This window comes from Triticum dicoccoides, chromosome 2B (genome assembly GCF_002162155.2).
Source record: "Triticum dicoccoides isolate Atlit2015 ecotype Zavitan chromosome 2B, WEW_v2.0, whole genome shotgun sequence".
NCBI lineage: Eukaryota > Viridiplantae > Streptophyta > Magnoliopsida > Poales > Poaceae > Triticum > Triticum dicoccoides.
In genome coordinates, this window is record NC_041383.1 from 279,862,922 (window position 1) to 279,888,074 (window position 25,153).

Consider the following 25,153-nt stretch of genomic DNA (forward strand, 5'->3'; position numbering starts at 1 on the left):
GTGGAGAAGTTTGGGGCGAAGTGTTGGACCTTGGTCATCGTCGCCTCATATTCACATTCTCATCTTGCCTCAAGCCGTGGTATTTCTCCTGATCCCTCGAGGCGTGGATCTCTCCCTTTGGAAAAGACGCGGATCGGAGTGAGAGACCATTTTTTTAGGCAAGAGTGAGAGACCAAATGGTGTGGTAGTTTTCCACCGTCCGATTTGTCCCTATGGCCTCCCCGTCCCGTTTTTTGACAGGTATCTCAAGGGAATAACGGGCTACCAAACAAGACCTGAAGGATGGCAGGGATTCATCACCGATTCCAGGGTAAATCTGTAGGACGCAGCTCCTCTGACGTACGGCGCACTCGCTGACGTGTGGACCCGGACCCACGCGTCAGTGACCCAACGTCAGGTGGCCGTACGTCAGGGGATCCGGCTCCAAATTTGTAAGCACAGAGAGCACCAAATATTGTGTGAAATAATCCTCCCTTACCAAGTGCTTAGAAATCAACTTGTTGAATTTCCAAATAAGATCCAAAACAGTAGGGTGAGTTGTAAGGCGAGAAGAAGGCATCCTGTTATTCTAAGCAAGTTTTACATTGCATCATGACCGTTGTGCTACAACCAACATGGGCAGTCTGTGCCCGATCGATACCTGTAGCAGTACCACTAATCTGTTGGTTGCTAGTCCGGCGGACCATTAATCTGAGTGGGCACCGCTGGCAGCCGCGCCGCAAAAATAGCCGTTGCGCACACAGCGCCGAGATAGATCTCTCCCACAGCACCCAACCACCCAGGCCCAGTCCTCCTCTCCTCCCCTCCCCTCCGTTAAGACTTGCCCCTTTGGCAATCGGCAAACACTTCAAATCCCCCGACCGTTGGACTCGCAACGTTCTTCTCCAACCCACAGCCCACCAGGCTCCTCCCCCTCGATCCAGCCGATCCCCTTCCCTTCTTCTCCCCGCCTCCAATCAAAACCACACATCACACACCACCACATCCCGAGAGAGAGAACCCTAGCTCGCGCGCTCCTAACCCTAGAATTCTGCCCGTCCATGGCGGCGGAGACCAAACCCTCCTCCGGGACGGAGGCGGCGGCGGCGACGGCCGTGCAGTTCCAGGTGGACGAGGCGTACGAGTACCGCGCGCCCAAGTACTTCGACTTCGTCGTCGACGAGACGGAGGCCGACATCCGCGCCGCCGAGCGCTGGTTCGAGGCCGGCGCCAGCCACGCGCCCTCGCGTACGCACCCCGCCCCCTCCTCGCGGCTTCTCTCACGGAAATTTACCCTGACTTGCTCTTCTTTCTCTCCTTCTTGCGCGCAGCCTTCGCCCCGAGGATCAAGGAGTCGAGAGCGGAGGTCAAGATCGACGCACTCTGCGACTTCGCGGACGCGGAGGACCCGGCTCCATCTCCAAAGGTAACGAAAATGGAAAGAGATTGCCTCGATTTTGCTCTGATTTGGGTTGGGTTGTTTTTGTTCCCCCTTCTCATTACCCAATCTATGTTGGTGTTTGCGGCGGTAGAACCAAGCAACGGAGGACGCAGCAGTCAACGTCACAAATCCGGCAGGGGATATCGACGGGTAAGCGCTGGGGTGATTCTCTTTCTTCTAGAATTTACATATCATTGTTGTCTTCTGTTTCTGCCAGTTAATTGTTGGGGTGATTCTGTTTCTGCCAGTTAATTGTGTTCTGTGACACCCCCAAAATTGCCTATTTGGACCTCGTATCTCTCCTTCTGTGTTTGGCATACTTTTGTCCTCATACCATGTTTGCCTGTCTTTCTTCATTTGGTCAGCACGTCTGCTTGTCCTGACACCATGTCAGAGTCGCCGCCATCAGAAGAGAAGGAGGAGTCACCCAAGTCTTTCGAGTTCCCCCTGTCCAAAGATTTGGCTGCAAAATGTGAGTCACTAACTAGTATTTCTTGGAGGAATGCCGTCTGGGAATAGATTCCTCACTTCTGATATCGACATTGCCGTGGTTTTAGCAGCAGATGTTGGGTCTAGCACGCCTAAGATTCAGAGGCCGCCTCCACCTGCGGAAGTTACCACTGCTGCGACCACTGCCAAGTCGACAGTGAAGGCTGAAGCGTGCACTCCCAAGGTGCAGGGGAGCTCATCCACTCGCTCAAAGAACGTGCAACCGTCTAATCTGAAGCAGTCCTCGCTGGCATTAAAGAAGAAGAGTGTGATCAAGTAGGAGAAATATATGCATGCTGACTCGTAGATATTGATTCCGTTGTCGAAAGTTTGAGATGGTTTGCTTAACGATGTTCTGGGTTGTTGGTTCTTAGGGGGGCTCGTGATGCGGTGGCCGGAAAGGCAGCAGCTGCTGCAAATGATATTAGGCAAGAAAATCAGGCTGTGAAGAGGCAAAAACTAGATGATGGAAGTACAAGACAGGTATAGCAGGAACTTATATTACTGGCAGAACTTGTCCATGTACTGTGAACTTATAAATCACTGCGATGACCAGATATTGAACGTCAAGTCCCGGGTGCTGCCCCACAAAGGAAGATGTAGTTTAGCAGGAAGCACCGAGGTGGGACAGTCTTCCATGAGGCACCGCGGTGACGACACCCACTCTCTGAAGGTGGCGATATCTTCTTCTGACTCTAAATAAAGTTCATTTTGTTGCGTAGTGGGGAGAGATGTGAAACTGCAGGTGTAATGTGATTTTATTATTTTGTGAACTTGTACTTACTGTAATTGTTGCCCGTTTTTCAGGAAGTGACAGTGACTCCATACATTTCAGCAGCTGAAATGGTCAAGAAGTTTGAGTCAGGGACTAGAGATTTGGGCAGCCACTACAGCAGATCAATGTCTAATGTAAGTTTAAGTATTCCTTTCCACATATCGTGTGGGTGTATGTTGCTTAATTTTTGTTATTCTTGGCGCATGATAGCAGTTCGAAGTTTGATAAAAAAAATCATATCTTTATCATCAATCTGTGAATATTTGATGATGAAAACGGTATTAGTAGTTGACTAGGACCTTTACATCCATATTGCAGTTTCTATGCTCATTGTGAATTGTTGTTGTTTAATTCATATTGCAGATCAATGTCTAATGTAAGTTTAAGTAGTCCTTTCCACATATCGTGTGGGTGTCCGTTGCTTAATTTTTGTTATTCTTGGGGCTGATAGCAGTTCGGAGTTTGATAAAAAAGAATCATTACCTTTATCATCAATCTGTGAATATTTGATTATGAAAACAGTATTAGTAGTTAAGCTTTACATCCATATTACAGTTTGTATGCTCACTGTGAATTGCCGTTGTTTAATTTATTTTTCTTGGTGCCATGATATGGGTATCTCCACTAGCAATCCAGAGTTTGATGAATTGCCGCATTTATTACATCTTAATACTTGTCCATGAAAAATATATTATAATTTGGATTAACCATGCAGGAGGATGCAGCAACCGCCTCACAGAGAAGGCCCAAACTTATGCTAACAAGGCCAAAGGAACCTGAGTTTCAGACTACCCACAGGGTCCGAGCAGTCAGAATGAAAAGCTCTTCAGAACTAGAGGAGGAAATGCTGGCCAAGATTCCAAAGTTCAGAGCACGGCCATTTAACAAAAAGGTGGGAAAATTTCCTGTGTTTCTGTTTAACTAAATGAATTGCACGCCTCAGGGGATGAAGCCTAACTAATTTCTTGCTTCTGCTCTTAGATAGCTGAAGCTCCGTCTTTCCCTCCTCTTCCAAGGACAGCTCCACAGCTCCCCGAATTCAATGTACGTATTTGACTGTCATAACAGATTCACCGAGTGATCGTCCAATAATTAAGTCACGCCTTTGCATTGACTATAGGAGTTTCACCTTAAAACGATGGAAAGAGCGTCTCGACATGCTGACACATGTTCAGAAGCTTCTTCCGTAGGAACTATGCGGGTAAGCATACTAGCACCTGGTTTTGCCACGTTATGTTGTTGATTGTGGCAATTACTGAAAGTTAAATACATCTTGTAGAGTCAGGGTAGTAAGCCACTTAAACTTGCTGAAGCGAAACCCCCACAACTTGAGACAGCACTGCGCGCAAGGCCATCAAGGTACATTTATTGAGAAAACAATAATCACTTTTACTGTGCTGCAACCTTGTATATTCGACTCTAACATCAGCTTTAACAGGGTGAAAAGTAGTGAGGAATTGGAACTAGAAGAATTGGAGAAAGCCCCCAAGTTCAAGGCCAAGCCACTGAACAAAAAGGTCTTGTACATTTCAAACTTATATACATTCAACTATATAATGCTTCGGAAAATTAGTCTGAACATCATTCCATGCAGATTCTTGAGAGCAAGGGTGATATTGGTGTTTTTGCCCACCCGAAGGCCCAGGCAACAGAGCCCAAGGAGTTCCATTTTCGTACTGACGACCGCTTGGGACCTCCTGCAGTTGCGGATCTTCTCGACAAGGTGTGTGCTGAAGTAAACCAAAGTGTGTTGTCAGCAACCTTTTCACCTTTTTAAATCTGTTGTCTTTTTTTTGCAGCTTTCTCTGTACTCTGAATCTTCTTCCTGCCATGACAAGAAAGATATGCCGATACTGACGATACCCAACCCTTTCAATCTACATACAGATGTATGTGAAATGTGTTTATACTTTCTTGCCCATCTTTGCTGCAAGCGAATAACACTGTACCCATGTTTACAGGAAAGAGGGCATGACAAGGAGAGGCAACTAGAGGCACAACTGTTGCAGAAGAAGCTAGAGGAAGAGAAGGCCCGGAAATTCAAGGCTAATCCCTATCCTTACACCACAGACTATCCAGTGGTACGTGCAAAGTGATAGATATATGCTGAACATATCCTGGTCCCAGGCCATCTCTTAACATTTTCCACTCAGGTGCCACCAAAGCCTGAACCGAAACCATGCACGAGGCCAGAAGGTTTTCAGCTGGAGAGCTTGGTGAGACATGAAGTGGAGCAGCAAAGGCTAATGGAAGAGAGAGAGAGGATGGCGAGGGAAGAGGCTCAGAGGAGAATTGTCAGGGCACAACCGATACTGAAAGAGTAAGTAGCATATGCAATCTCTTGTCCTCTTGTGGCTCAGAGGAGAATTTATGATACACATCACACGATCTCACTCTTGTCTTACGACTTTTTAATTTGGTTGCAGGGATCCTATTCCTCTTCCACAGAAGGAGCGAAAGCCTCTTACTGAAGTGCAACAGTTTGAACTGCATGTTGATGAGAGGGCGGTTCAAAGATCAGAATTTGATAACAGAGTCAGTAATTTTGCCTGCTTTTTGCTCCTTGTATACTACTATACCTCTGAAATGAAAGCTTTGTAGGAAGGAGGGTTTATGGAGCATTTCATTGTGATGCAGGTGAAGGAGAAGGAGATCACTTACAAGAGGTTGCGAGAGGAAAACGAATTTGCACAGAAGGTACATACATCCCTGCCTGTTGGTCAGTCTTTTTTCTTGTGTTGTACCATAGCGACTAACCAACCTCTGTATATGTAATGTGTGTGTGAAGATCGAGGAAGAGAAGGCGCTGAAGCAGCTGAGGAGGACCTTGGTGCCACAAGCACGGCCCCTCCCAAAGTTCGACAGGCCGTTCCGTCCACAAAGGTCGACGAAGCAGGTGACCAGGCCCAAGTCGCCACAGCTTCAGGTGAATGAAAGAAGGGCGAGAAGGCACCCGTTCATGAGATAGATGATCTCAGTCTCCATCTGCTGTACCTGTTCTTCTCTTCTCTTTTCCCCTGACGCCAAGATCATCCCTATCTGGTTACCAGAGTATTGTTGTCATTCTTTCTCATCGTTATATAGGCCCCAGAGTTCCGTGGTACTATTGTAGGTATATAGTCAGTCAACACAGCTGACTCTGTGGATCTGAGATGGGGCTATTACGGATTGCTGATTGATTGATGTTACTGTGTCTATATTAATTCCAGTTTATCTGTTGTTTGTGCCACTATATTGATGAACAACTTGTAGTGCCGCTTAATTGTCTGTCCCGTTGCTGCAAAACTCGTGCTGCTTTTGTTCTATTTGAAGGACTTGAGTTTTGTTGCACATTTATGGCGGCCAAAACGTATTGGTCCAAATAAAAAACACATGCGCAACATCTGCAAGAATAAGATGAAAATAATATGTTTGGATGAAATGAAGACTAAAAATAAAATAAACAACTCGCTTCTTTGTACATGAAGTTGTTCATCAAATGCCAGTTCCACCGCGGCTTCTCTTTTCATCCATACCAGCTCCACCTCGCTTCTTTTGCCCTTGAATGGAAGCGGCTTCGCGAGTTTCTTCGTCGGCTCGTCTGTGGGGTGGTTTGAGCGTGACTCCTGTTTTTGTCCACACTCCCTGTTTTTCAGATTTGCCTCTTAGGGTACTGCGACCTCCTTCGCGTGCTTCGGTTGAGGTGAATTCTAGGTGAGCCATTTCTTTGGTCATTTTCGTGTGCTCTGCTTAACAAAGTGGGTGTGCCCGATCCTTGCTTCTTTGGCAGGTTTGGTTGCTTCGTGCGCCTGGAGGATTCGATGATGTTGTCGTTCGGTTGAGTGCACTGTCCGCCGTCGTCTTTCGTCTTTGCTGCACTGAGGTTTGCTTGTTTAATTTGCTTGTGTAACATAGTTTGTTCTCTTCGTGTTGATATCCATGCATTTTGTTTTTGTGTGTGTCTTCTTGCTGCGATAGAATTTATCTGTTCGAAATTAAGATCAATGCGGGTATATTGTGTTCGGAAATTGTGGGTGGATGGTGAGAGGATTGGTGAGTGGCTTGTCCTTGGGGTCACGTCACGGGGCTCCACTCGAGCTCCCGGGCAGACCGCTGCGAGAAACCAAGTGCACCATAGGGCCCACGCCATGGGTTCTAAGTCCATCCATTCTGAATAGTTTGGTCGGCGGTATTGAACAACAGGGCACGGACAAGGAGGGTCGACTATGGAAAAGGATTAAGTGGTTGGTTGGAAGGCCCGGGCAACCGCTCTCCAGCAGATGATGCATCACATGAGAGGTCGGGTAGGCTACCCGACAATTCCGAGCAGCCTCACACTCGGTGACAGGCCCGAGCAAGGCACACGCCCATCAATGTGTGGATCGCCGGTGCCAAACCAGGACGCTATTGTACATGTGATGTGTAATAGTCAGATTTATTGATGCGGACCGACCTCTCACTGACTTGGAATTTTATGATAGACGTGTATTGGCTGCTATTATTTGTTCTTTCTAATTTCACATAATGTATTGCTTAGCTTTTAAGCTCTGTAATTGCCTTGTTGACATGGTCGCAATGGGAGATCCTCTCGCCAGCTCATGGGCGAATGTGGGCTTGGCCATGGAGGAGCTTGCGGGTTTTGGTTCCGTGGGTTGTTTGCTCGACTTGCACGTGCATGCCATGTTCCTGGCCGTACAACCGGGTCTGCTCCAACTACATCATTAACCTATGCGATTGTATGCAAAACGAACATCGTACCGTGACATATCATGCATGACTATCAATAAGCAACAAAGAAGGCAAGCAAAGCATATGAAATAGAGTCTAACAAACGATGCTTAAAAGAAACATGTTTTATCCATTGCGCCTTGGCACAAAGACCCTTTTGGTTAAACCAATAGCAAGAGTGGACAACGTACTCTTCGTTTGGGCTTGCTTTTTAATGTTGTGTGGCTTTTCGAAGCTGTTGGAGTCGGCCGACCGCGGTCTACTGGTGCTTCTCAGTTCTAGTCCAAGCTTATTTTTCGTGTCAACTTACTCCTCAAGTAAGAAGTACCCACACTTCCACATTTTAGAAGGAATGAGTGTTGTAGTACCCACATTTCCACATCTTAGAAGGAATAGGTGCACAACACTCAAAGAGCTTGAAAATTTTGTGTCAGCTTACTGCTCTTTGTGGAATTTTACCATACCAACACTTCCACATCTCGGAAGGAATTGGTGCACAACACTCGAAGAGCTTGAAAAATTCAACAAAGTGAAAATTTCTTCCAGAGTGAATACATTAACGAAGAACTCGACTATTAGGGTGCCACGACAAATTGTGCGATGCCCTGGGTCGCATAGTTTTTATACGGCGGGTCACGCCACCAACATTTCTATTCGGTTCTCAATTCTATATGATATTTTCTCTCATATTTCTCTTTGCCGTTTGGATTATTTCCCCTCCCCTATACATTTCACTCATAGCTATTATTCAGGTATTTGTTATTCAGGTATTAGTTATTCTTTCCTAGCTTTCTTTTTCCAAATCTTTCTCCAGAGTTTGCTGGATGATCGAGTGAATTCATGCAATTTTCTAATTTTCAGAGCCTCTCCCATGTCTTTGATGCTAGCCAAGACCCCATCTCCATCATCCCAAAACCCACCCAAACCATAATTCCAGAATTTGGAATTTGAAATCCTGCCTTTGATATTACAAAGGAGCCCTCCTTTCTTTTGCTCTGTTAATCCTCCAAAAATTCCTAGAGATCCTCCTACACCTATAAACCCTGGATATGCAAAAATATTGCCAAGTCATATGCAATATTTTTCATCTGGGATTAATTCATTTTCCTGTCTATCTGAGGAATTAAATCCAGAGGCATAGCTAGACATCTCTAAATTTCATGAGAATTTTTGGAGATGATCTTGATGCCTATTCCAAGCTCTGGTAAAAATATTGGCCAAATTTGATTAAGGAAAATTTGATTTTTCGTTGACAAGGCCAATAGTCTATCTGCCACTTTCCAAAAGAACTACCATTTAGTAGTCAGGAAAATTCCCAATAATTTGTGGACCTTCTACTTGCTATATCTTCACCATTTCCATCAAACCCCCATGCTCACAGTTCAAAATTTGAGCACATGATCCAATACAAGTTTCTGCCTTGTCTAAAACTTTGTGAAGGAAGTGCTTGATTCTTTGATGCAATTGAGCTGAAATTTTGCAGGGTAGTTCATATTGATATATTACTACTGCAAACCAAAAATCAGCTCAACCTATTTATCCAGTCTTTCCCTATAATTTTCTCAAGTTTATGTTCAGATCCTAGCTTTGTGAAGGAAGTACCTTCATAGAGCATCCAAATGAGCTACAATTTTACCAGATCATTCTCAAGACTACATCATTGGTCTCCACCAAATTTCAGCCAATTTCACCTAGCCATTCTTCCCCAGCATCCTCATTTGCATTTCTGGCCAGTTGGGCACTTTGCAAACGAAGTGCCAGCTAGCCTCATCTTTCGGAGTTGAGATTTTGCCACAATGATAACCTTAGTAGATGACCACCCTCACCCAAATTTCAGGCCAAATGGAGATGTGCATTGCTCTCACCTTCAATCAAACACTTTGCTGCTGATTAAGATTTGTGCACTGTGTAGTCACATAGTGGGCCATGGATGTTGTTTCTTTGCACCAAGCAGTTAATGGGGCAGTGCCTAACCCGCCAGACATGCTCGGGCCGCCCAGAACACGTGGAAACACAACGGTCACGCGGTGATCATGTGTAGAGCGCGCGCGTTGCATGCAGTGAGAGTGCACTGTGCACTGGACCCGCGGGAGGCCCCTCCCCAGCGGCCCAGCTCGCAATGGCGTGCCACGACCTCGCCCCACGTCGCTTAGTCACCTTCCTTCCCCGTCCCCTAGCCTCTGTCCGGGCGTGCCGGTGTCGGATGCTTCGCCGGAGCGTCGCCACATTGCCAAGCTTCGTGCCACCTCCTCCCCCTTCTCGAGCCTTCCCCGCGGATACTTTAGCGTGTCCCGAGCCCTCTATCACCACCCACATGCCTCCCCGAGCCTCAGAGTTCCCCTTTTCCCCCTCCATTGCCGGAGATTGCCGCTGCTAATCCCCTTGGCCAGTCCATGATCGAAGCCCTTCCCCTCCCTTTCTTTGGCGCCTTGGCCCTCCCTCGACGCTCGCAGACCGCCGCCCCCCTTCGTTTACTCCGGGAAGCCCTGCCGGCGCCACCCATCCCTTGCCATGCTCCGGCCGTGGCGCCCGAACCGCGGCGCCGGTGCTGCAGGCCGCCCCGAGAAACCTCGCGGCCACGCGGCGTGGAGCGGCAGAGCTCCTGCGCGCATCGGCCGGCCCTCCCATGCCGCCGGTCGTCGCAACCCCCTCTGCCTTCGATGGGGAGCAAGAAGAAGACGAGGGAGGAGGAAAGAGAGGATGCGGTGGGCTCCGCGTGTCATTGTCACAGCGCTGACCTGGCGGGCCCGTTGACCAATTTAAGTGAAGGCGTATTTCGCCAGATACGCTTACCTCTTGAGGAAACGTACTCTGCCACGACCTCATGCGAGAATGCACTTTCTCTGTGCGGAGGCATATCTTCAGAAATGCGCTTTCAGCCCAGCCTGCCGGCGAAATAGTTACATTGTTAACGTTCGCACGTTAAGGACACAAATGAACATATTTAGTCTGTTTTTCTGCTTAACGAGCGAACGACCGTATTTTCAGAACATAACTCCGATTGAGGTAATTCCAAAGCTCACGTTCTCAGTTCGTCGAGCCTGTTTCGATGGTGCCATTTTCATAATGTTGTCACACGTTGAAAATGCCATCTTTTCCCTTCTTTTATTCTAGCCCCCTCCCCTTCGAGAACACCAATTCCGATGAAAACAAAAGTCTTCATGCTTCATAATCCTCGCATCAATATCAATATCTTCAAGGTCACACCAATTTCCTCATTTTCAAAGTCTTCGAGAAAATCAAAGGCTTCAAATGAAGATATTCATTTTTAAGGGTCGACTTTCTTCGAATATATCAAACTCCTCAAAGACTTATAAGACCCGTGTACACTCGCAAACACATTAGTCCCTTAACCTATAAGTCTTCAATACACCAAAATCACTAAGGGGCACTAGATGCACTTACAATCTTCCCCTTTTGGTGATTGATGACAGATAGGTTAAATTTTCAACGGGGATAAACATATGAAGTGTAAATACTGATAGGAATTTGATTGCAAGATATAGAAGAACTTCGTTCTTCCCCTGAAGATGTGCATATTTGAGGAATTTACCTTGGATTGCAAATGCACATTATGAAACAAAAGCATGGAGATACCCCCTATATCTTGTAATCCATACACGCATTTAACATATAATATGAAGATTTGAAATGCATGATGGAAAATGGTGTCTAGCAAAATTCAGCACGCGTGCATTAAGGTACTTGAGGAAATAAGCATGCAGAAAGCAGTTCAAAAGTATAAGACCACCATCGGACTTAAGTTTACAACTCACCAAACAAACACTTCAGAAGAACGAGGGTTGTAACTTAACGAAAAACAGTCCATATATAAGAGACCCGCTTGAAGACTAACTCAAATCCCCCCGCTTTATCACCAAATGACCAAAAGAGGCGAAACTCTAGGACTAACGCCCCTGAAGAATAAACACCTTTTGATGATTTTGTGAAAATCATAAGAATCAAAGTAGGGTAGTTAAATTAGATTTTAATTACCCTTGACGAAGAACACGACGAATTGGAAGTGGATATGGAGAAGTTCATCAGTGCAGATCTCCCACGCCCTAACTCAGGGGAGGGAGACAGCTATGATGGTGGCGGAGTGAAGATATCCGCGGCCGACGCGAGTATGATGGCGACGAGGTCGAGACAGTGAAGCTCTCCCTCACCGGAGACAATGGAGTGTAGCGGCGACGCTAGGTCTAAGAGCTCAAGTGAGGGGAGTTGAGATCGAGCGGAGTAAATGAAGTCTGAGGAGGATGAAGGGTATTTATAGCCGCATTGAAAAGCTGCTCGCCCGAAGATTTTGGACGAACATGCCCCTGACCCTTGCTATCCTATCAGCATGTGTCACCCACGTTCTGAGAGGTGGAGATCGTGGGGGACCGTGGGTGAGTAGTTTAATCCATCGTGGGAAGCGGAACGGTTTGAGCGGCAACAACCAAAAATTTGATAAAAAAAAATTAATGTTTCGTTCGCAAGTTCTTCAGCCGTCAAGGACACAGTGAAGACTTTGAACGGGTTTCAAATAGAACGCACATGAAGAATTTGTGAACAGACTGGGTTGAGTTTAGCATAGAGGGGGAACGGGTCCGATCACATTCACTTAGATGAAAATCAACTTGAAAAATTAGCAATAAGTGAATGTTGTTGAGGACATGGAATATATATATAGTCAATGAAGAATGCCAGTCAAAAAGTTGAAGAATTTGCAAACCCGAGGAGTTTAAAAATTTGAAGAATTTGCAAAATGAAGAAAAACTCAAGTTTGAAGATTTTCAACTTTGGTTGGTGGCGTGACCTACCGTATAAGAATGATGATTTTAGACACCGCACACAATTGTCGTAGGGTTCTAAGAGTCTAATTCTTCATTAATTTCTTCACACTTAGAGGGTTAGTCTTCATTGATTGGAGAAAAACCTTACTTCGTGTGTTGCACATCTAAGTCATCAATTTTGCATAAGTTTTAGGATGTGTGTCCTTTCAAAGAACATTCAAAGATTCTCAGATATTTAGCTCACACCGCAACTTGCTAAATCTCTTATCATCCAAGGGCTTTGTGAAGATATCTGCCAAATGTTCTTCAGTCTTCACGTGGTCGATGGAGATGACACCCTTTAACACATGATCTCGAAGAAAATGATGACGAATCTAGATGTGCTTAGTCTTCGAGTGCTGAACTGGGTTGTGAGCAATCTTGATGGCACTCTCGTTGTCACAGTAGAGAGGCACGTTCTTCATATTGATGCCATAGTCCTTGAGGGTTTGCTTCATCCACAACAATTGAGCACAGCAAGAACCAGCAGCAATATACTCAGCTTCAGCAGTAGACAGTGAAACACAGTTCTGCTTCTTCGAGGACCAACATACTAAGGATCGCCCAGGAAATGGCGTGTTCGTGATGTTGACTTGCGATCCACTCGATCACTGATACATCTCCAACGTATCTATATTTTTTGATTGTTCCATGCTATCATATTATCAACTTGGGATGTTTTATATGCATTTATATGCTATTTTATATTATTTTTGGGACAACCTAGTAACCTAGAGCCCAGTGCCAGTTTCTGTTTTTTCCTTGTTTTTGAGTTTTACAGAAAAGGAATATCAAACGGAGTCCAAACGAGCTGGAACTTTACTATGATTTTTTATGGACTAGAAGAAGCCTACGGAGCATCGGAGCTGGGACAGAAGAGTACCGAGGCAACCACAAGGGTGGAGGGCGCGCCCTGCCTTGTGGGTCCCTCGGGAACCCCCCTGACGTGAAACCAACGCCAAAAGTTCCTATAAATGACGACCCCCCAGAAAGAAACCTAGATGGGGAGTTCCGCCGCTGCAAGCCTCTAAGTTCACGAAAAAGCAATCTAAGACCATTCCGGCACCCTGTCGGAGGGGGGAATCATCACCCGAGGCCATCTTCATCATCCCGACGGTCTCCAAGATGATGAGCGAGTAGTTCACCCTCGGGGCTGAGGGAATGTACCAGTAGCTATGTGTTTGATCTCTCTGTCTCTCGTGTTCTTGATTTGGCATGATCTTGATGTACCGCGAGCTTTGTTATTATAGTTGGATCTTATGGTGTTCTTCCCTCTTTACCTTGTGATGAATTGAATCTCTTCCTTTGAGGTTTTGTTATGTCGGATTGAATCTTTGGATGTGAGAGCACTTGATGTATGTCTTGCGATGGGATATCCGTGGTGACAATGGGATGTTCCATTGATCCACTTGATGTACGTTTTGGTTATCAACTTGCAGATTCCCGTGGTGACATTGGGGTAATCTATGCATAGGGGTTGGTACGCATTTTCATATTCCTGTCTCCGATAGAAATCTTGGGATACTCTTGAAGTTCTTTGTGTTGGATTGATATGAATCTAAGATTGTGTGATGCATATCGTATAACTGACCCACAGATACCTGTGGTGACATTGGAGTATCTAGGTGACATTAGGATTGATTGATGTGTATCATATGGTGTTATTTTACTACGACCTCTAGGGCTGTTTGTGACACTTATAGGAATAGCTCAATGGATTGATCGGAAAGAATAAATTTGAGGTGGTTTCGTACCCTACAAGCAATTTCATCTTATGTTCTCCACGATAGGAACTTTGGAGTGATTCTTTGTTGCATCTTGAGGGATTGTTATATGATCCAATTATGTTATCATTGTTGAGAGACTTTGCACTAGTGAAATTATGAACCTTAGGCCTTGATTCCAAGCATTGCAATACCGTTTTTGCTCACTTTTATCACTTGTTACCTCACTGTTTTTATTTATTCAGATTACAGAAACCTATTTCTACCATCCACATTACACTTGTATCACCATCTCTTTGCCAAACTAGTGCACCTATACAATTTACCATTGTATTGGGTGTGTTGGGGACACAAGAGACTCTTTGTTATTTGGTTGCAGGGTTGTTTGAGAGGGACCATCTTCATCCTACGCCTCCCACAGATTGATAAACCTTAGGTCATCTACTTGAGGGAAATTTTCTACTGTCCTACAAAACTCTGCGCTTGGAGGCCCAACACGAGTCTACAAGAAAAAGGTTGCATAGTAGACATCAAGCTCTTTTCTGGCACCGTTGCCGGGGAGGTGAGTGCTTGAAGGTATATCTTTAGATCTTGCAATTGGATCTTTTAGTTTCTTGTTTTATCACTATTTTAGTCTATAAAAGAAAACTACAAAAAATGGAATTGAGGTTGCCTCATTTGCTTCATCTTTTTAACGACTTTCGTGAAAATGATGGAAAGGAAAATTGTGCCAAAGTGTTAGAGGATTAAGTTAATAAAATGTCCGGCATAAAATCTTTGAATGATGAGCATGATTACAATGTTATTAGTATGAATTCTTTGAATATCCATGATGCTAATGATATGCAAAGCTACAAGCTTGGGGATGCTATGTCTGATGAAGATGATATTTTTAGTCCCCCAAGTTTTGATGAGCAAATTTATTATGATGATAGCATGCCTTCTATTTATGATGATTATATTGATGAATGTGGATTTGGAAGAGTGTAAACTCTAGGTAATGATCCCACTATTTTGGAGGGCATTGAATCTTTTCACAATATTGATAAAAGTGGATTTGTAGAGGTCATGACTTTATTTAGTGATGAATCCACTATCTTGGAAGAGGTTCCAATTGATTATGAGAACAAAGTTGCTATCTATGATGATTATTGTGATGACATGTATGCTATAAAGAATAATGATAACCATGAAACTTGTCATCATGATTTTAATGCTAAAATTGATTATGTGAATAAAGTATTACGTGGAACTTATTTTGTTGAGTTTGCTCCCACTACCATGAAGAAGAATTTTGCTTATGTGGAGAGTAGTAAATTTTCTATGCTTGTAGATCACGAAAAGAATGCTTTATGTGACAGTTATATTGTTGAATTCATTCATGATGCGACTAAAAATTATTTTGAGAGAGGAACATATGCTTTTACATATCTCAATAATATCAAGTTTCCTCTCTGTGTGTTGAAAGTTTTGAAGTCATGCTTGTTTTGCCTTCCTATGCTAGTTGATTCTTGCTCTCATAAATTGTTTGCTCACAAAATTCCTATGCATAGGAAGTGGGTTAGACTTAAATGTGCTAGTCATATGGCATCCCGTCTTTCGTCTTCGTCTATCGGTAAATTTACTTGAGGCTATATTTTTATTCACCACATGATATGTGTTTTGCTTGGAGCGTCATTTTCTTTTGTTTATATTCTCTTGATGTTATTAAGAGACACGTTTTCTACCTTTTAATCCAATAAAAAGGTCAAGTATAGCCTTTACCATGCTTATTTTACAAGTCTATACGTTGCTGTTTTGAAAACATAAAGTTTTCTGTCATTGTCTGAATTCTTCTGGAAAGTAAGAACATGCTTGAAATTTTTACACAATGAGTAACAATAAATTTTCTACAATGTGATAAGTTTTCAGAATTTTTGGAGTTAGGGAAGTATTATTCCTCTTGAATTCTTTACAGACTATTCTGTTTAGACAGATTGCTGTTATGTTTGCATTGTTTGCATATGTTTTCTTGTTTAATGATTCTATTTGAGGATATGAGTATTAAATATTTAGAGGCATTTAGTATGCAATGTCAAATTATAATTTTAGTGATTTTCTACAGTATAGAATGATAAGGTTTTGCATCGATTAATATTAACTTATCTCACGAGTTCTTGTTGAGTTTTGTGTGGATGAAGTTTTTAAGATTTAGGGAAACCGTGATATAAAAGGAATTAAGGAGACACAAAGCTCAAGTTTGGGGATTCCAAAGGCATCCCAAAATAATATTTCAAGAAGTCTCAAGCATCTAAGCTTGGGGATGCCACGGTAGGCATCCCACCTTTCTTCTTCAACAATGATCGGTCTATTTTGGTTGAACCTAAGTTTTTGCTTATTCACATGATATGTGCTATCCTTGGAATGTCATTTTCTTTTGTTTTGCTTGCTATTTGAATAATATTCCAAGATCTGATTTTTTTAATGAGTGAGAGAGAGAGTCTCCTCATAGTTACATAATCATTCAACTACTCATTGATCTTCACTTATATCCTTTGGAGTAGTTTATCATTTGCTCTAGTGCTTCACTTATATCTTTTTAGAGCACGGTGGTGGTTTTATTTAATAGAAATTGATGAACTCTCATGCTTCACTTATATTATTTTGAGAGTCTCTAAACAGCATGGTAATTTGCTTAGGTTGTGAATTTAGGACTAATATGATGGGCATCCAAGAAGGATATAATAAAAACTGTCATATAGAGCATTGGATACATGAGAAGTTTGATTCCTTGCATTTGTTTGGAGATATGAAGATGGTGATATTAGAGTCATGCTAGTAGTAAATTGTGGAGTCAAAGAACTAATTGCGTTAAGGTTTGTGGTTCCCGTATCATGCACGTTTGGTCTTCTAGTTATGTGAAGAAGTTGGAGCGCAATTTATCCTTGATTGTTTATCTTTGCATGAAAGTCGGGGGCGCGCGATGGTTAAATCCTACCGACCTCCCCCCTAGGAGCATGCGTAGTAGTACTTTGCTTCGAGGGCTAATAATTTTTTTGCAATAAGTATGTGAGTACTTTATGACTAATGTTGAGTCCATGGATTATATGCACTCTCATCCTTCCACCTTTGCTAGCCACACTACTAGCGCGCAACTTTTGCCGGTGCATTAAACCCACTTTATACCCTTCCTCAAAACAGCCACCATACCTACCTATTATGGCATTTTCATAGCCATTCCGAGATATATTGCCATGCAACTTCCACCGTTCCGTTTATTATGACACATAGCATCATTGTCATATTGCTTCGCATGATCATGTAGTTGGGATAGTATTTGTGGCTTGACCACCGTTCATATCATTTTATACATGTCACTCTTGATCATTGCACATCCTGGTACACTACCAGAGGCATTCATATAGAGTCGTATCTTTGTTCTAGTATTGAGTTGTAATTCTTGAGTTGTAAGTAAATAAAAGTGTGATCATCATTATTAGAACATTGTCCCATGTGAGGTTATAAATAAAGAGGCCAAAAAGAGCCTAAATAAAAGAGGCCAAAGTGCCCCAAAAAAGAGAAAAAAAGTCTCCAAAAAAAAGAGAAAAGGAGAATAAAAAAATGAGAGAAAAAGAGAGAAGGGACAATGTTACTATTGTTTTCCACACTTGTGCTTCAAACTAGCACCATGTTCTTCATGATAGAGAGTCTCCTATTGTCGAATTTAGGGATTCAGCAACCCTTGAGAGGTTTGAACTCTGGGGTGTGTGCGGAGATCTCAACCTGCCCATCCTGCCTACTCGTGATCCTCCTAAGCCTAGCGCGTCGAGCCCAAAGAGACACAAAGACACATATATTTATACTGGTTCGGGCCACCGTTGTGGTGTAATACCCTAATCCAGTGTGGTGTGGTGGATTGCCTCGTGGGGCTATGAATGAACTAGTACAGTGGATGAACAAGCCTCGGGAGGTGAGGTGTTCTTGAGCTGACGTGGTGCTCCACTTGTTCTGATCTCCCCTCTCCTCTATGGTGGTGGTTAAGTCCTATATATAGTGGCCTTGGTCCTCTTCCCAAATATGAGCAGGAAGGGATTCCACAACGGCGAGATTTGAAAGGGGACAAGTAGTACAGTCTACCCTGACAAAAGTAGTCTTCGCCTATGAAAAGCCTCTGGTCATGACGCTGCGGTGGGCTTGGTGATGACCTCCGTCCTGGCGGTCTTGGTCTTGTTGCACCAGAATGGAAACCTTTGGCTGATTCCTCAGGACTCCGCGCTTGTGGCTTGCCTCCCTTGCACCAAAGAGGGAACCTGCGCTCTGCACCCGCCTGGCCTTGGTCGTCATGGCTCACGTCAGCTGAGCCTCATGAGGTAGCTGCATAAAACGCTCCGCCCCTTAGGATCCCTCCCGAGGAGGCCACTTTGTTCGAGGGTCTTGGCGTTGACCGCCTCGCGAGGCTTGACCCCTTGCGAGGATCTTGCAGTGTTGGTGCTGAAGCTGGGCCATACCAGGCCGTTGATGGAGTCACGCGGTGGGCCGTAGGCTCGGGGTTGTACGTGGCGCTCGTGGGGGTGGAGTAGGTCTCTGGGGAGAGAGAGGAGGAGCGGGGAAAGGCTCTGGTGCTCTCGCGTGCGAGGCCATGCATTGGCCGATCGGGCGGCTCTGGGCACGTACCGCAGGAGGTGAGAGAGAGGGAGAGACAATGGGGCCTGCACGGTGGCGTGTTGCGGACGTCGAGGCACCTCGACTGGCGCGAGGGGGAGGCTCGAGGTGGTCGGGGGACGCGGCGTCAATGGTCGGGAGCACGCTGACGTGCTCCAGAGCGCGCAAATGGCCAGCATCCGCGGCTTTTCTGCGCGCACTCGCACGTCCACTTGCGTCTAGTGGCTGCAGGAAGAATAAACAAGGGGGGAGGAGGCCTTGGATGCTCTGGGACCTGGCAGGAGTGAGAGAGAGGTGAGAAAAGGGGAGAAATGCAGCTGTCCAGAGAGGGAAAAAGAGCTTTTCACCCCCATAATCATGGCTCCTCGGGCAGGGAAAGATGCAGGGGTTAGAGGAGGACCAAATGATGCTGTGGGAGAAAGCTTAGCTCATGGAGATTAGTGGAAATGGCCAAAACATGCATTTTAAATTTCTGCCAGAAGGTGTTTGATGTAGGTTTGGGCAAGCAAATGGACTTCCCTTGTCATGAGCCTTGACAGGGTCAAATGGCCTGATAAAATAAGAGGTTCCACCAAGATTGAGTTCATTTGAGCAAAGTTGACAATGCAACTTTTGTAAACCCTAGAAATCAATAGAAATGGACTTTCCAAGATTTAGTCATGCAAATCTATTCTCCTTGATGCACCACTTGGTGTAGTGTCATCATTTTAGGTTCTGAACATGTCCACAAAAGTTGAGATCAAAAGGAGAAAGATGCCAATGTAGAGTTGTTCAAATTTGGTTCTGGACAGGAAGGATTTTGGGGCACTTTGATCAATATAACATTTTCTCCAACTTGTGCCATTTGGTCTAGATGAATTATTAGACCATTTGAGCATGTTCACAAGATTTGAGAGCATTTGGACATGTTTGGCAATGTAAAGTTGCTCAAACTTGAAAATGGACAGAAATGGTTTTGAGGGGATTTAATGGGGTTATACTGTTCTCCATGACATGAGACTTGTCAAGATCATCCAACATGTCATATGTGACATGCTAGAATTTTTTCCGAATTTTTGGAGAATATTTCCGTTGTAAATATTTCAAAAGCTTGAAATATCCAGAAAGGGTTTTTGAGGGATTTGACCAATATTTTGAACATGACCATGTGTTGAAACTCTTATATATGGACAATATATGTCCACTGAGTTTCCCTAGGTTTTTGTCAAATATTTTTGAAACAATAAAATGATTTTTCCCTATTAAAGACCATTTCTGGCCTTAAGAAAAAGCTTTTAAATAAAATAGGAAAATAACTTTTAAAATTATATTTTTGTGGTTTATGGGAGTCCTACATCTAATAGGATTCAAATATACGTTTTGAATGATTTTTCACACCCCAAGTCAAGTACTTGTAGTGCAAACCTCAACTCAGGGTTTTTTGAAAAACTAATTTTTGAAAATACTATTTGGCCAAATTATTTTTGTAAGAAATTATTTTTATGTCCTATACACATGGCATGATCATTGGTTCAAGAGTTTGGATCAAGGAGATGAAGTATAGGAGTTGGGGGATTTATTTGATTTTTAGAGCACTTGCAAACAGCAGACAAAAACCAATCAAGGCAAGGTCCAAAACACTCAAAAGTTTTTGTCAAACCACATTTTATCATGATTGTTAGCTTAAGTGTTGTGCCATGAAAATCAGGGTGTGACATCATGTTTTATTACGGGATAGATTTCCATGATCTAGCCCCGGACTCCTTCCTCCACATGTCGGCGTTCATCACCACGTGCGAGGCCTTCCTCCGTATTTACCCGCACTTCAGCTTATGGCTTAAGACCTTTAACATGAAACCAAAGGTAATCGACGGGAAACAAGCGGAGTGCGGAGGCGCTTCAATAAGCAAGCTTATCAACTCCTCTTGGCCGAAGGGCTCCTTCGCAGAATCTTCTGACTTATGGCAACGGGAGTGGTTTTACATCACCGAGCCCCGCGGTAAAAAGCGGGCAACCACACCTGCGTTTCGGTCTGGCCCTCCGCCGCAGCTCGCATCGTGGATTAACAAGGGGTTGGAATAGGGATCTACTGATGAAGTGTGGATGCTTCAAAGCCACATTTGAAGCCTCATTTAGAAGGACACCGGTCTCATCGATGTAATCCAAGTAATGTTAGTCCGCCGGATCCTACCCTGCCAGCGATGCCCTCTCCGCATGTGGGAGTTTAATCCGGAAGGTCCATGGACTCTTCAGCACCTCCCTGGCACGATGCTCAGAGAGATGTGGAAATTATTCTTCGGCGCACGAAAACAGTGGCTGGATACAACAAAAGACCTTGGTCTTGACTGCAATCATCCGGATACTCTGGTAAGTACTTGACTCCCGAACACAGTTCAGTCAGATTACTCACAACAATGTTTTGATAAAACTCCACTCGTCCAGGTTTGGCTAAAGAAGGCAGAGAGAATCAGGTGTCCGGCTCCTCTTCCCGAAGACTATGCCGATCCGATGTTAGCAAGGATGCTGGCTCTGGCACCATATCAAGTGCCGGCGGGGGAAGATAAGGAGGATAGCGAAAAGGCCCAAGGCGACCCTCATTCTGGAGGTATACCAGGCAATTTGTCCAGGGAGACCGGAACTTCCACTTCCAAAAGTGGAAGGGAAGGGCAAGCTGACATCCCTTCTCCTCATGGGAAGAAGCGGACCGCCTCCGAAGACTTGAAGAGATAAGCCTCTAAGCGGGGGAAGATATCCCAGTCAGGGGATGACGCTGACACGCAGTCACCCCATAAAGATAAGCCCCTAGCCGGATAGTAAGTGAACTAGGGTGTTTTAAACATATCTCGTTCTTTCCAAGCTGTTAGGGTAACATTTTAAACACATGTTTGCAGTCCGGCATGCAGCCCTCCTCAACAGTCCTCCTCTTGGGGGATCTTCTTCCGGAGATGATGGAGAGCGAAACGCCTCCACAGATCTCCCTACCTGAAGAGGCAGACAACGCCGAGGTGTTGTCCCAGAGGATCCTTTCTGACCAACAAGTGGTGCAAGGGGGAGTGAAGACCAGGGCCGAAGGCAATATTTCGGCCGCCCAGGGTCCGTGTGTGCGGCCCCCACAGGGAACAATAAAAGTCCTGGACTATCCAATGTCCGAGGGACGACGCAACCTGTTCCGGATATGGGGGCGCCGGATACATTGATGGACATGTTGCAACATGCGTCCGTCCCAGAGGAATATCGTACCTTGATGGGTACGGTGGCTGAAAGAGTTCGGTCCGCGAAAAGCGGGTTGGACGAAGCCTTTACGAGCCTACTAAGAGGCTTCGAGGTACGTAGTGTAACTTTAATTATATTATAAATGCAAATTGCACCTGTGTATAGATAGTAGCCCCTGAGACTCTGGTTGACATCCAAAGGGAGGCGATCAGAGGATCAAAATTATATACCCCGGAAATGATCTGACTAATTTGAAACACATGCTGTTACATCCGTGGCAACTGCCCAAGCTACAGAGGTAGCACATCTGAAGCAGAAAATTGATGTAGCGGATGATGACATCATGCTTATTAACATGCGGCTCGACGAGGCGCAAGGTATATCAATAGGGCACTCAGTACATGCTAGCATTGTGAAATGAGCATGATACTGAAATTGTATATGCATAACTGCAAATAGTGCCGCCGCGGTTGAGACCCTTCGGGCGGAACTTGCCCAGGCCAAGGAGCAAGCCAGGACGAGTAATGCGGCTGCCAATAAGGTAGCCACCGAATTAAAGGCCGAGCAGGTTGCTCGGCGTCAGTGCGAGGAGAGGATATCTTCTATGACACTTGAACTGAATGATGCCACGAGCCGATGCTAAGTTCTTGAGGAAGATAACAAAGCCAAAGCGGCCATTCTTGACAAGGACTTACAAGAGGCGAAGGAAGCTCGGTCTGAGTCTAAAGCAGCTCGGGAGGAGATCCGACAAGCTGGGGAGATCGCGGCTGGTAAGCCCTTTTTATTGCAAACTAAGTTTGGTGATCCGAAGTATGCGCCGCGTAATCAACTGTGGAGTTCTCCAGATGCCTTTATGGACCTGCCAAAGAGTGCTGCTGATGCGAATCAATTTTTCCATGCGTAGGAAGGACATGCGACGGAAAAGCTGTTTTGGTCACATTTTGACACGCCAAAGCATCCACTGTTGAACGAACAGATGGCCCAGTGGGCCGAGCTCCACAAGATGTCCGGTACTGCCATGAAGGATGTCATAGCCCGGTTGTGGCCAACTGAGCCCATTCCGAATAGTTATTTCAGTTTGGTGCGGCAACTTGTTAATGCGGCACCGCGTATAGACGCTGTGAAGCGGTCAACGTGCATAGAAGGTGCACAGATGGCCCTTGCCCGTGTCAAGATTTACTGGGCGAAGATGACGGCCACCGATATTGCAGCCCAGAGTCCACCTGAGCGCAAAGACCTTAACATGCCAGCACATTACTTTGAAGATGTCCTAGAGGGTGCCCGCTTGAGAGAGGGTCAGTGCTCGAAAAATATTATGTTCGAGTAAAGTGTATCAAAATTGTAATAACAATATGATGATATTTTTAAGGCTATGTTTTTATACTTTTTGCCCGAAAAGTTTTGGTGCCTCCTGTACAGCCGCCTTTTTTTTATATATACAATCTGAAAGTTTGCAGTCATTGACTTCAGCCCCCTCGTGTATAACGCGGGGGTGTTCGGAAAAGCACTTGATCACACTTGACCCAACGTCTTGGTCTATTAAGGAGGTGTTAGTGCGGAGAACGAGGCAATCGGACTATAGAGCTTTAACACTTTCACTTAGCCATAGGAGTTTGACGGTGGGGCTACTATATAGCCCCTAGTATGTCCGCGGTTATCTGAATACGGTGCGTGTACATACATGACCAGAAGGACGGTCCTTCGTTTAACATGGAGGGAATCGCGAAGATTCCGATGAGTCATCGAGTGGTTGACCAGCTCTCACCGCATCATGACAGTCAGTTTTCGGCTTTCTCTACTAATGTGCTCATTTGGACGAGCCAGGACACAATCGCAGTAGTTCTCCCTTTACTACCCTAGCCGATATAGCGGAACGTAAGGTAGTAAGCACAGGAGCCGGGCAACCCAACTATTAACCAAAGAGATGATTCGGAGCTGATGCATATAAGGCCAAACTCGCGACACCGAACACTCCCTACAGGTGTCCAGACTTTTGAATATACACTGGGCTGAATACAGCCCCTGGTGATAGACCCAGGCATCAAGGCATGTATGGCGATCTGACATGGGGAAAGAGCGCAGGTGGTGAGAGCATGAATCTCAGAACACAATACGAACCAAGCTGCTTCTGTAACATCCACTTTAGTACGGCGAGCCATATGTTTACAGATAATGCCGATATCTTTCTTGGACATTTTACACGCCAGAAAAGTATAAAACAAAAAGAGACAAAAAAGGTTTACACAGGGTCTTAATCTTAAAAATAAACCTTAATACAGGGCCCTGCTGCACGTCTGCGCCTTTGTCTCCGTTGTGAAGTGTCCTTGAAGGGTATAGTATGATGGCCATCTGTAGAAAGGAAAAAGAGAAAAAACCAGGTAAAAGAATCTGGTGTGGCCGTAAGTAAAGCTGGTTCCTTTTAATGAACCGTGAAGGATAACTTCTAGAGTTCGAATAGGGTCAAGCCGAACTATGGACCTTTTGCGTGCGGAGTGCCCTCAAAGCCGCCAAAGGAATTTTGAGTGTATCTCCTTATGGGGCGGTCGATGGGGGCGTAGCTGCTAATCGAGCTTAGGTTTACCTGAGCCGCCACACTGAGTTGTGCGCCGGACACGTTTAGCCGTGTCTATGGACTTAACGACCGATGAGCTGCTCGGCTTGAATAGTCCGTTTTGTGCTTGGACTGCTAGAGCCGCCGTGTATTCTTCTGTACGAAGAGAGCGCTCCATATTTCCACTGACCGTAATGACGCCACGTGGTCCAGGCATTTTGAGTTTTAGATAAGCATAATGCGGGACTGCGTTAAAACGGGCGAAGGCCGTTCTTCCGAGTAGTGCATGATAGCCACTTCGGAACGGAGCAATGTCGGAGATTAGTTCTTTGCTTCGAAAGTTGTCGGGGAGCTGAATACAACATCCAATGTTAGAGAGCCCGTGCAACGGGCTTCCACGCCCGGTATAACTCCTTTAAAGGTAGTGCTACTTGGCTTGATTCTTGACGGGTCTATCCCCATCTTGCGGACGGTGTCCTGATATATCAGATTGAGACTGCCGCCGCCGTCCATGAGGACTCGGGTGAGGTGGTATCTGTTGATTATTGGGTTGAGCACTAGGGCAGCCGAACCCCCGTGAAGGATCGGATGATCCCTGCGATTAAAGGTGATCGGACATGCCGACCATGGGTTGAACTTGGGGGCGACGGGCTCAATGACATAGACATCCCGGAGTGTGCGTTTTCGCTCCCACTTTGGGATGTGAGTGGCATAGATCATGTTTACTTTTTTGATCTCCGGTGGAAATTTCTTCTGTCCCCCCATGTACGGCTGACGAGGTTCGTCCTCGTCTTCGCTCTAAGGTCCCTTCCCTTTGTGTTTGGCGTTGAGTTTGCC

The 25,153-nt window shown here is 45.1% G+C and overlaps 1 protein-coding gene across 2 annotated transcripts; it reads left to right on the top strand.

Moving 5' to 3' along the window:
* Positions 1 to 788: 788 nt before the first annotated feature.
* LOC119363526 (protein TPX2-like) lies at positions 789 to 5,916 on the top strand. 2 transcript variants are annotated; one of them, XM_037628897.1, is made up of 20 exons: positions 789 to 1,227; positions 1,311 to 1,405; positions 1,512 to 1,570; positions 1,786 to 1,892; positions 1,978 to 2,185; positions 2,284 to 2,392; positions 2,466 to 2,582; positions 2,717 to 2,818; positions 3,400 to 3,576; positions 3,666 to 3,728; positions 3,805 to 3,885; positions 3,964 to 4,043; positions 4,123 to 4,201; positions 4,279 to 4,407; positions 4,484 to 4,573; positions 4,646 to 4,765; positions 4,838 to 5,004; positions 5,111 to 5,219; positions 5,322 to 5,381; positions 5,473 to 5,916. In XM_037628897.1, the coding sequence occupies exons 1-20, from the start codon at positions 1,041 to 1,043 to the stop codon at positions 5,650 to 5,652; spliced, it is 2,319 nt and encodes a 772-aa protein (XP_037484794.1). In that variant the 5' UTR covers positions 789 to 1,040; the 3' UTR covers positions 5,653 to 5,916. The 2 variants fall into 2 exon arrangements, with proteins under 2 accessions (XP_037484794.1, XP_037484795.1); XM_037628898.1 differs by having other exon boundaries at positions 1,981 to 2,185.
* Positions 5,917 to 25,153: the final 19,237 nt, after the last annotated feature.

Bases quoted from the DNA above. Each gene is read 5' to 3' on its own strand.
- LOC119363526 (XM_037628897.1), top strand. From the start codon at position 1,041: ATGGCGGCGGAGACCAAACCCTCCTCCGGGACGGAGGCGGCGGCGGCG. The intron at 1,571-1,785 runs GTAAGCGCTGGG...TCATTTGGTCAG, and splicing joins CCGGCAGGGGATATCGACGG to CACGTCTGCTTGTCCTGACA. The intron at 5,382-5,472 runs GTACATACATCC...GTGTGTGTGAAG, and splicing joins AAAACGAATTTGCACAGAAG to ATCGAGGAAGAGAAGGCGCT.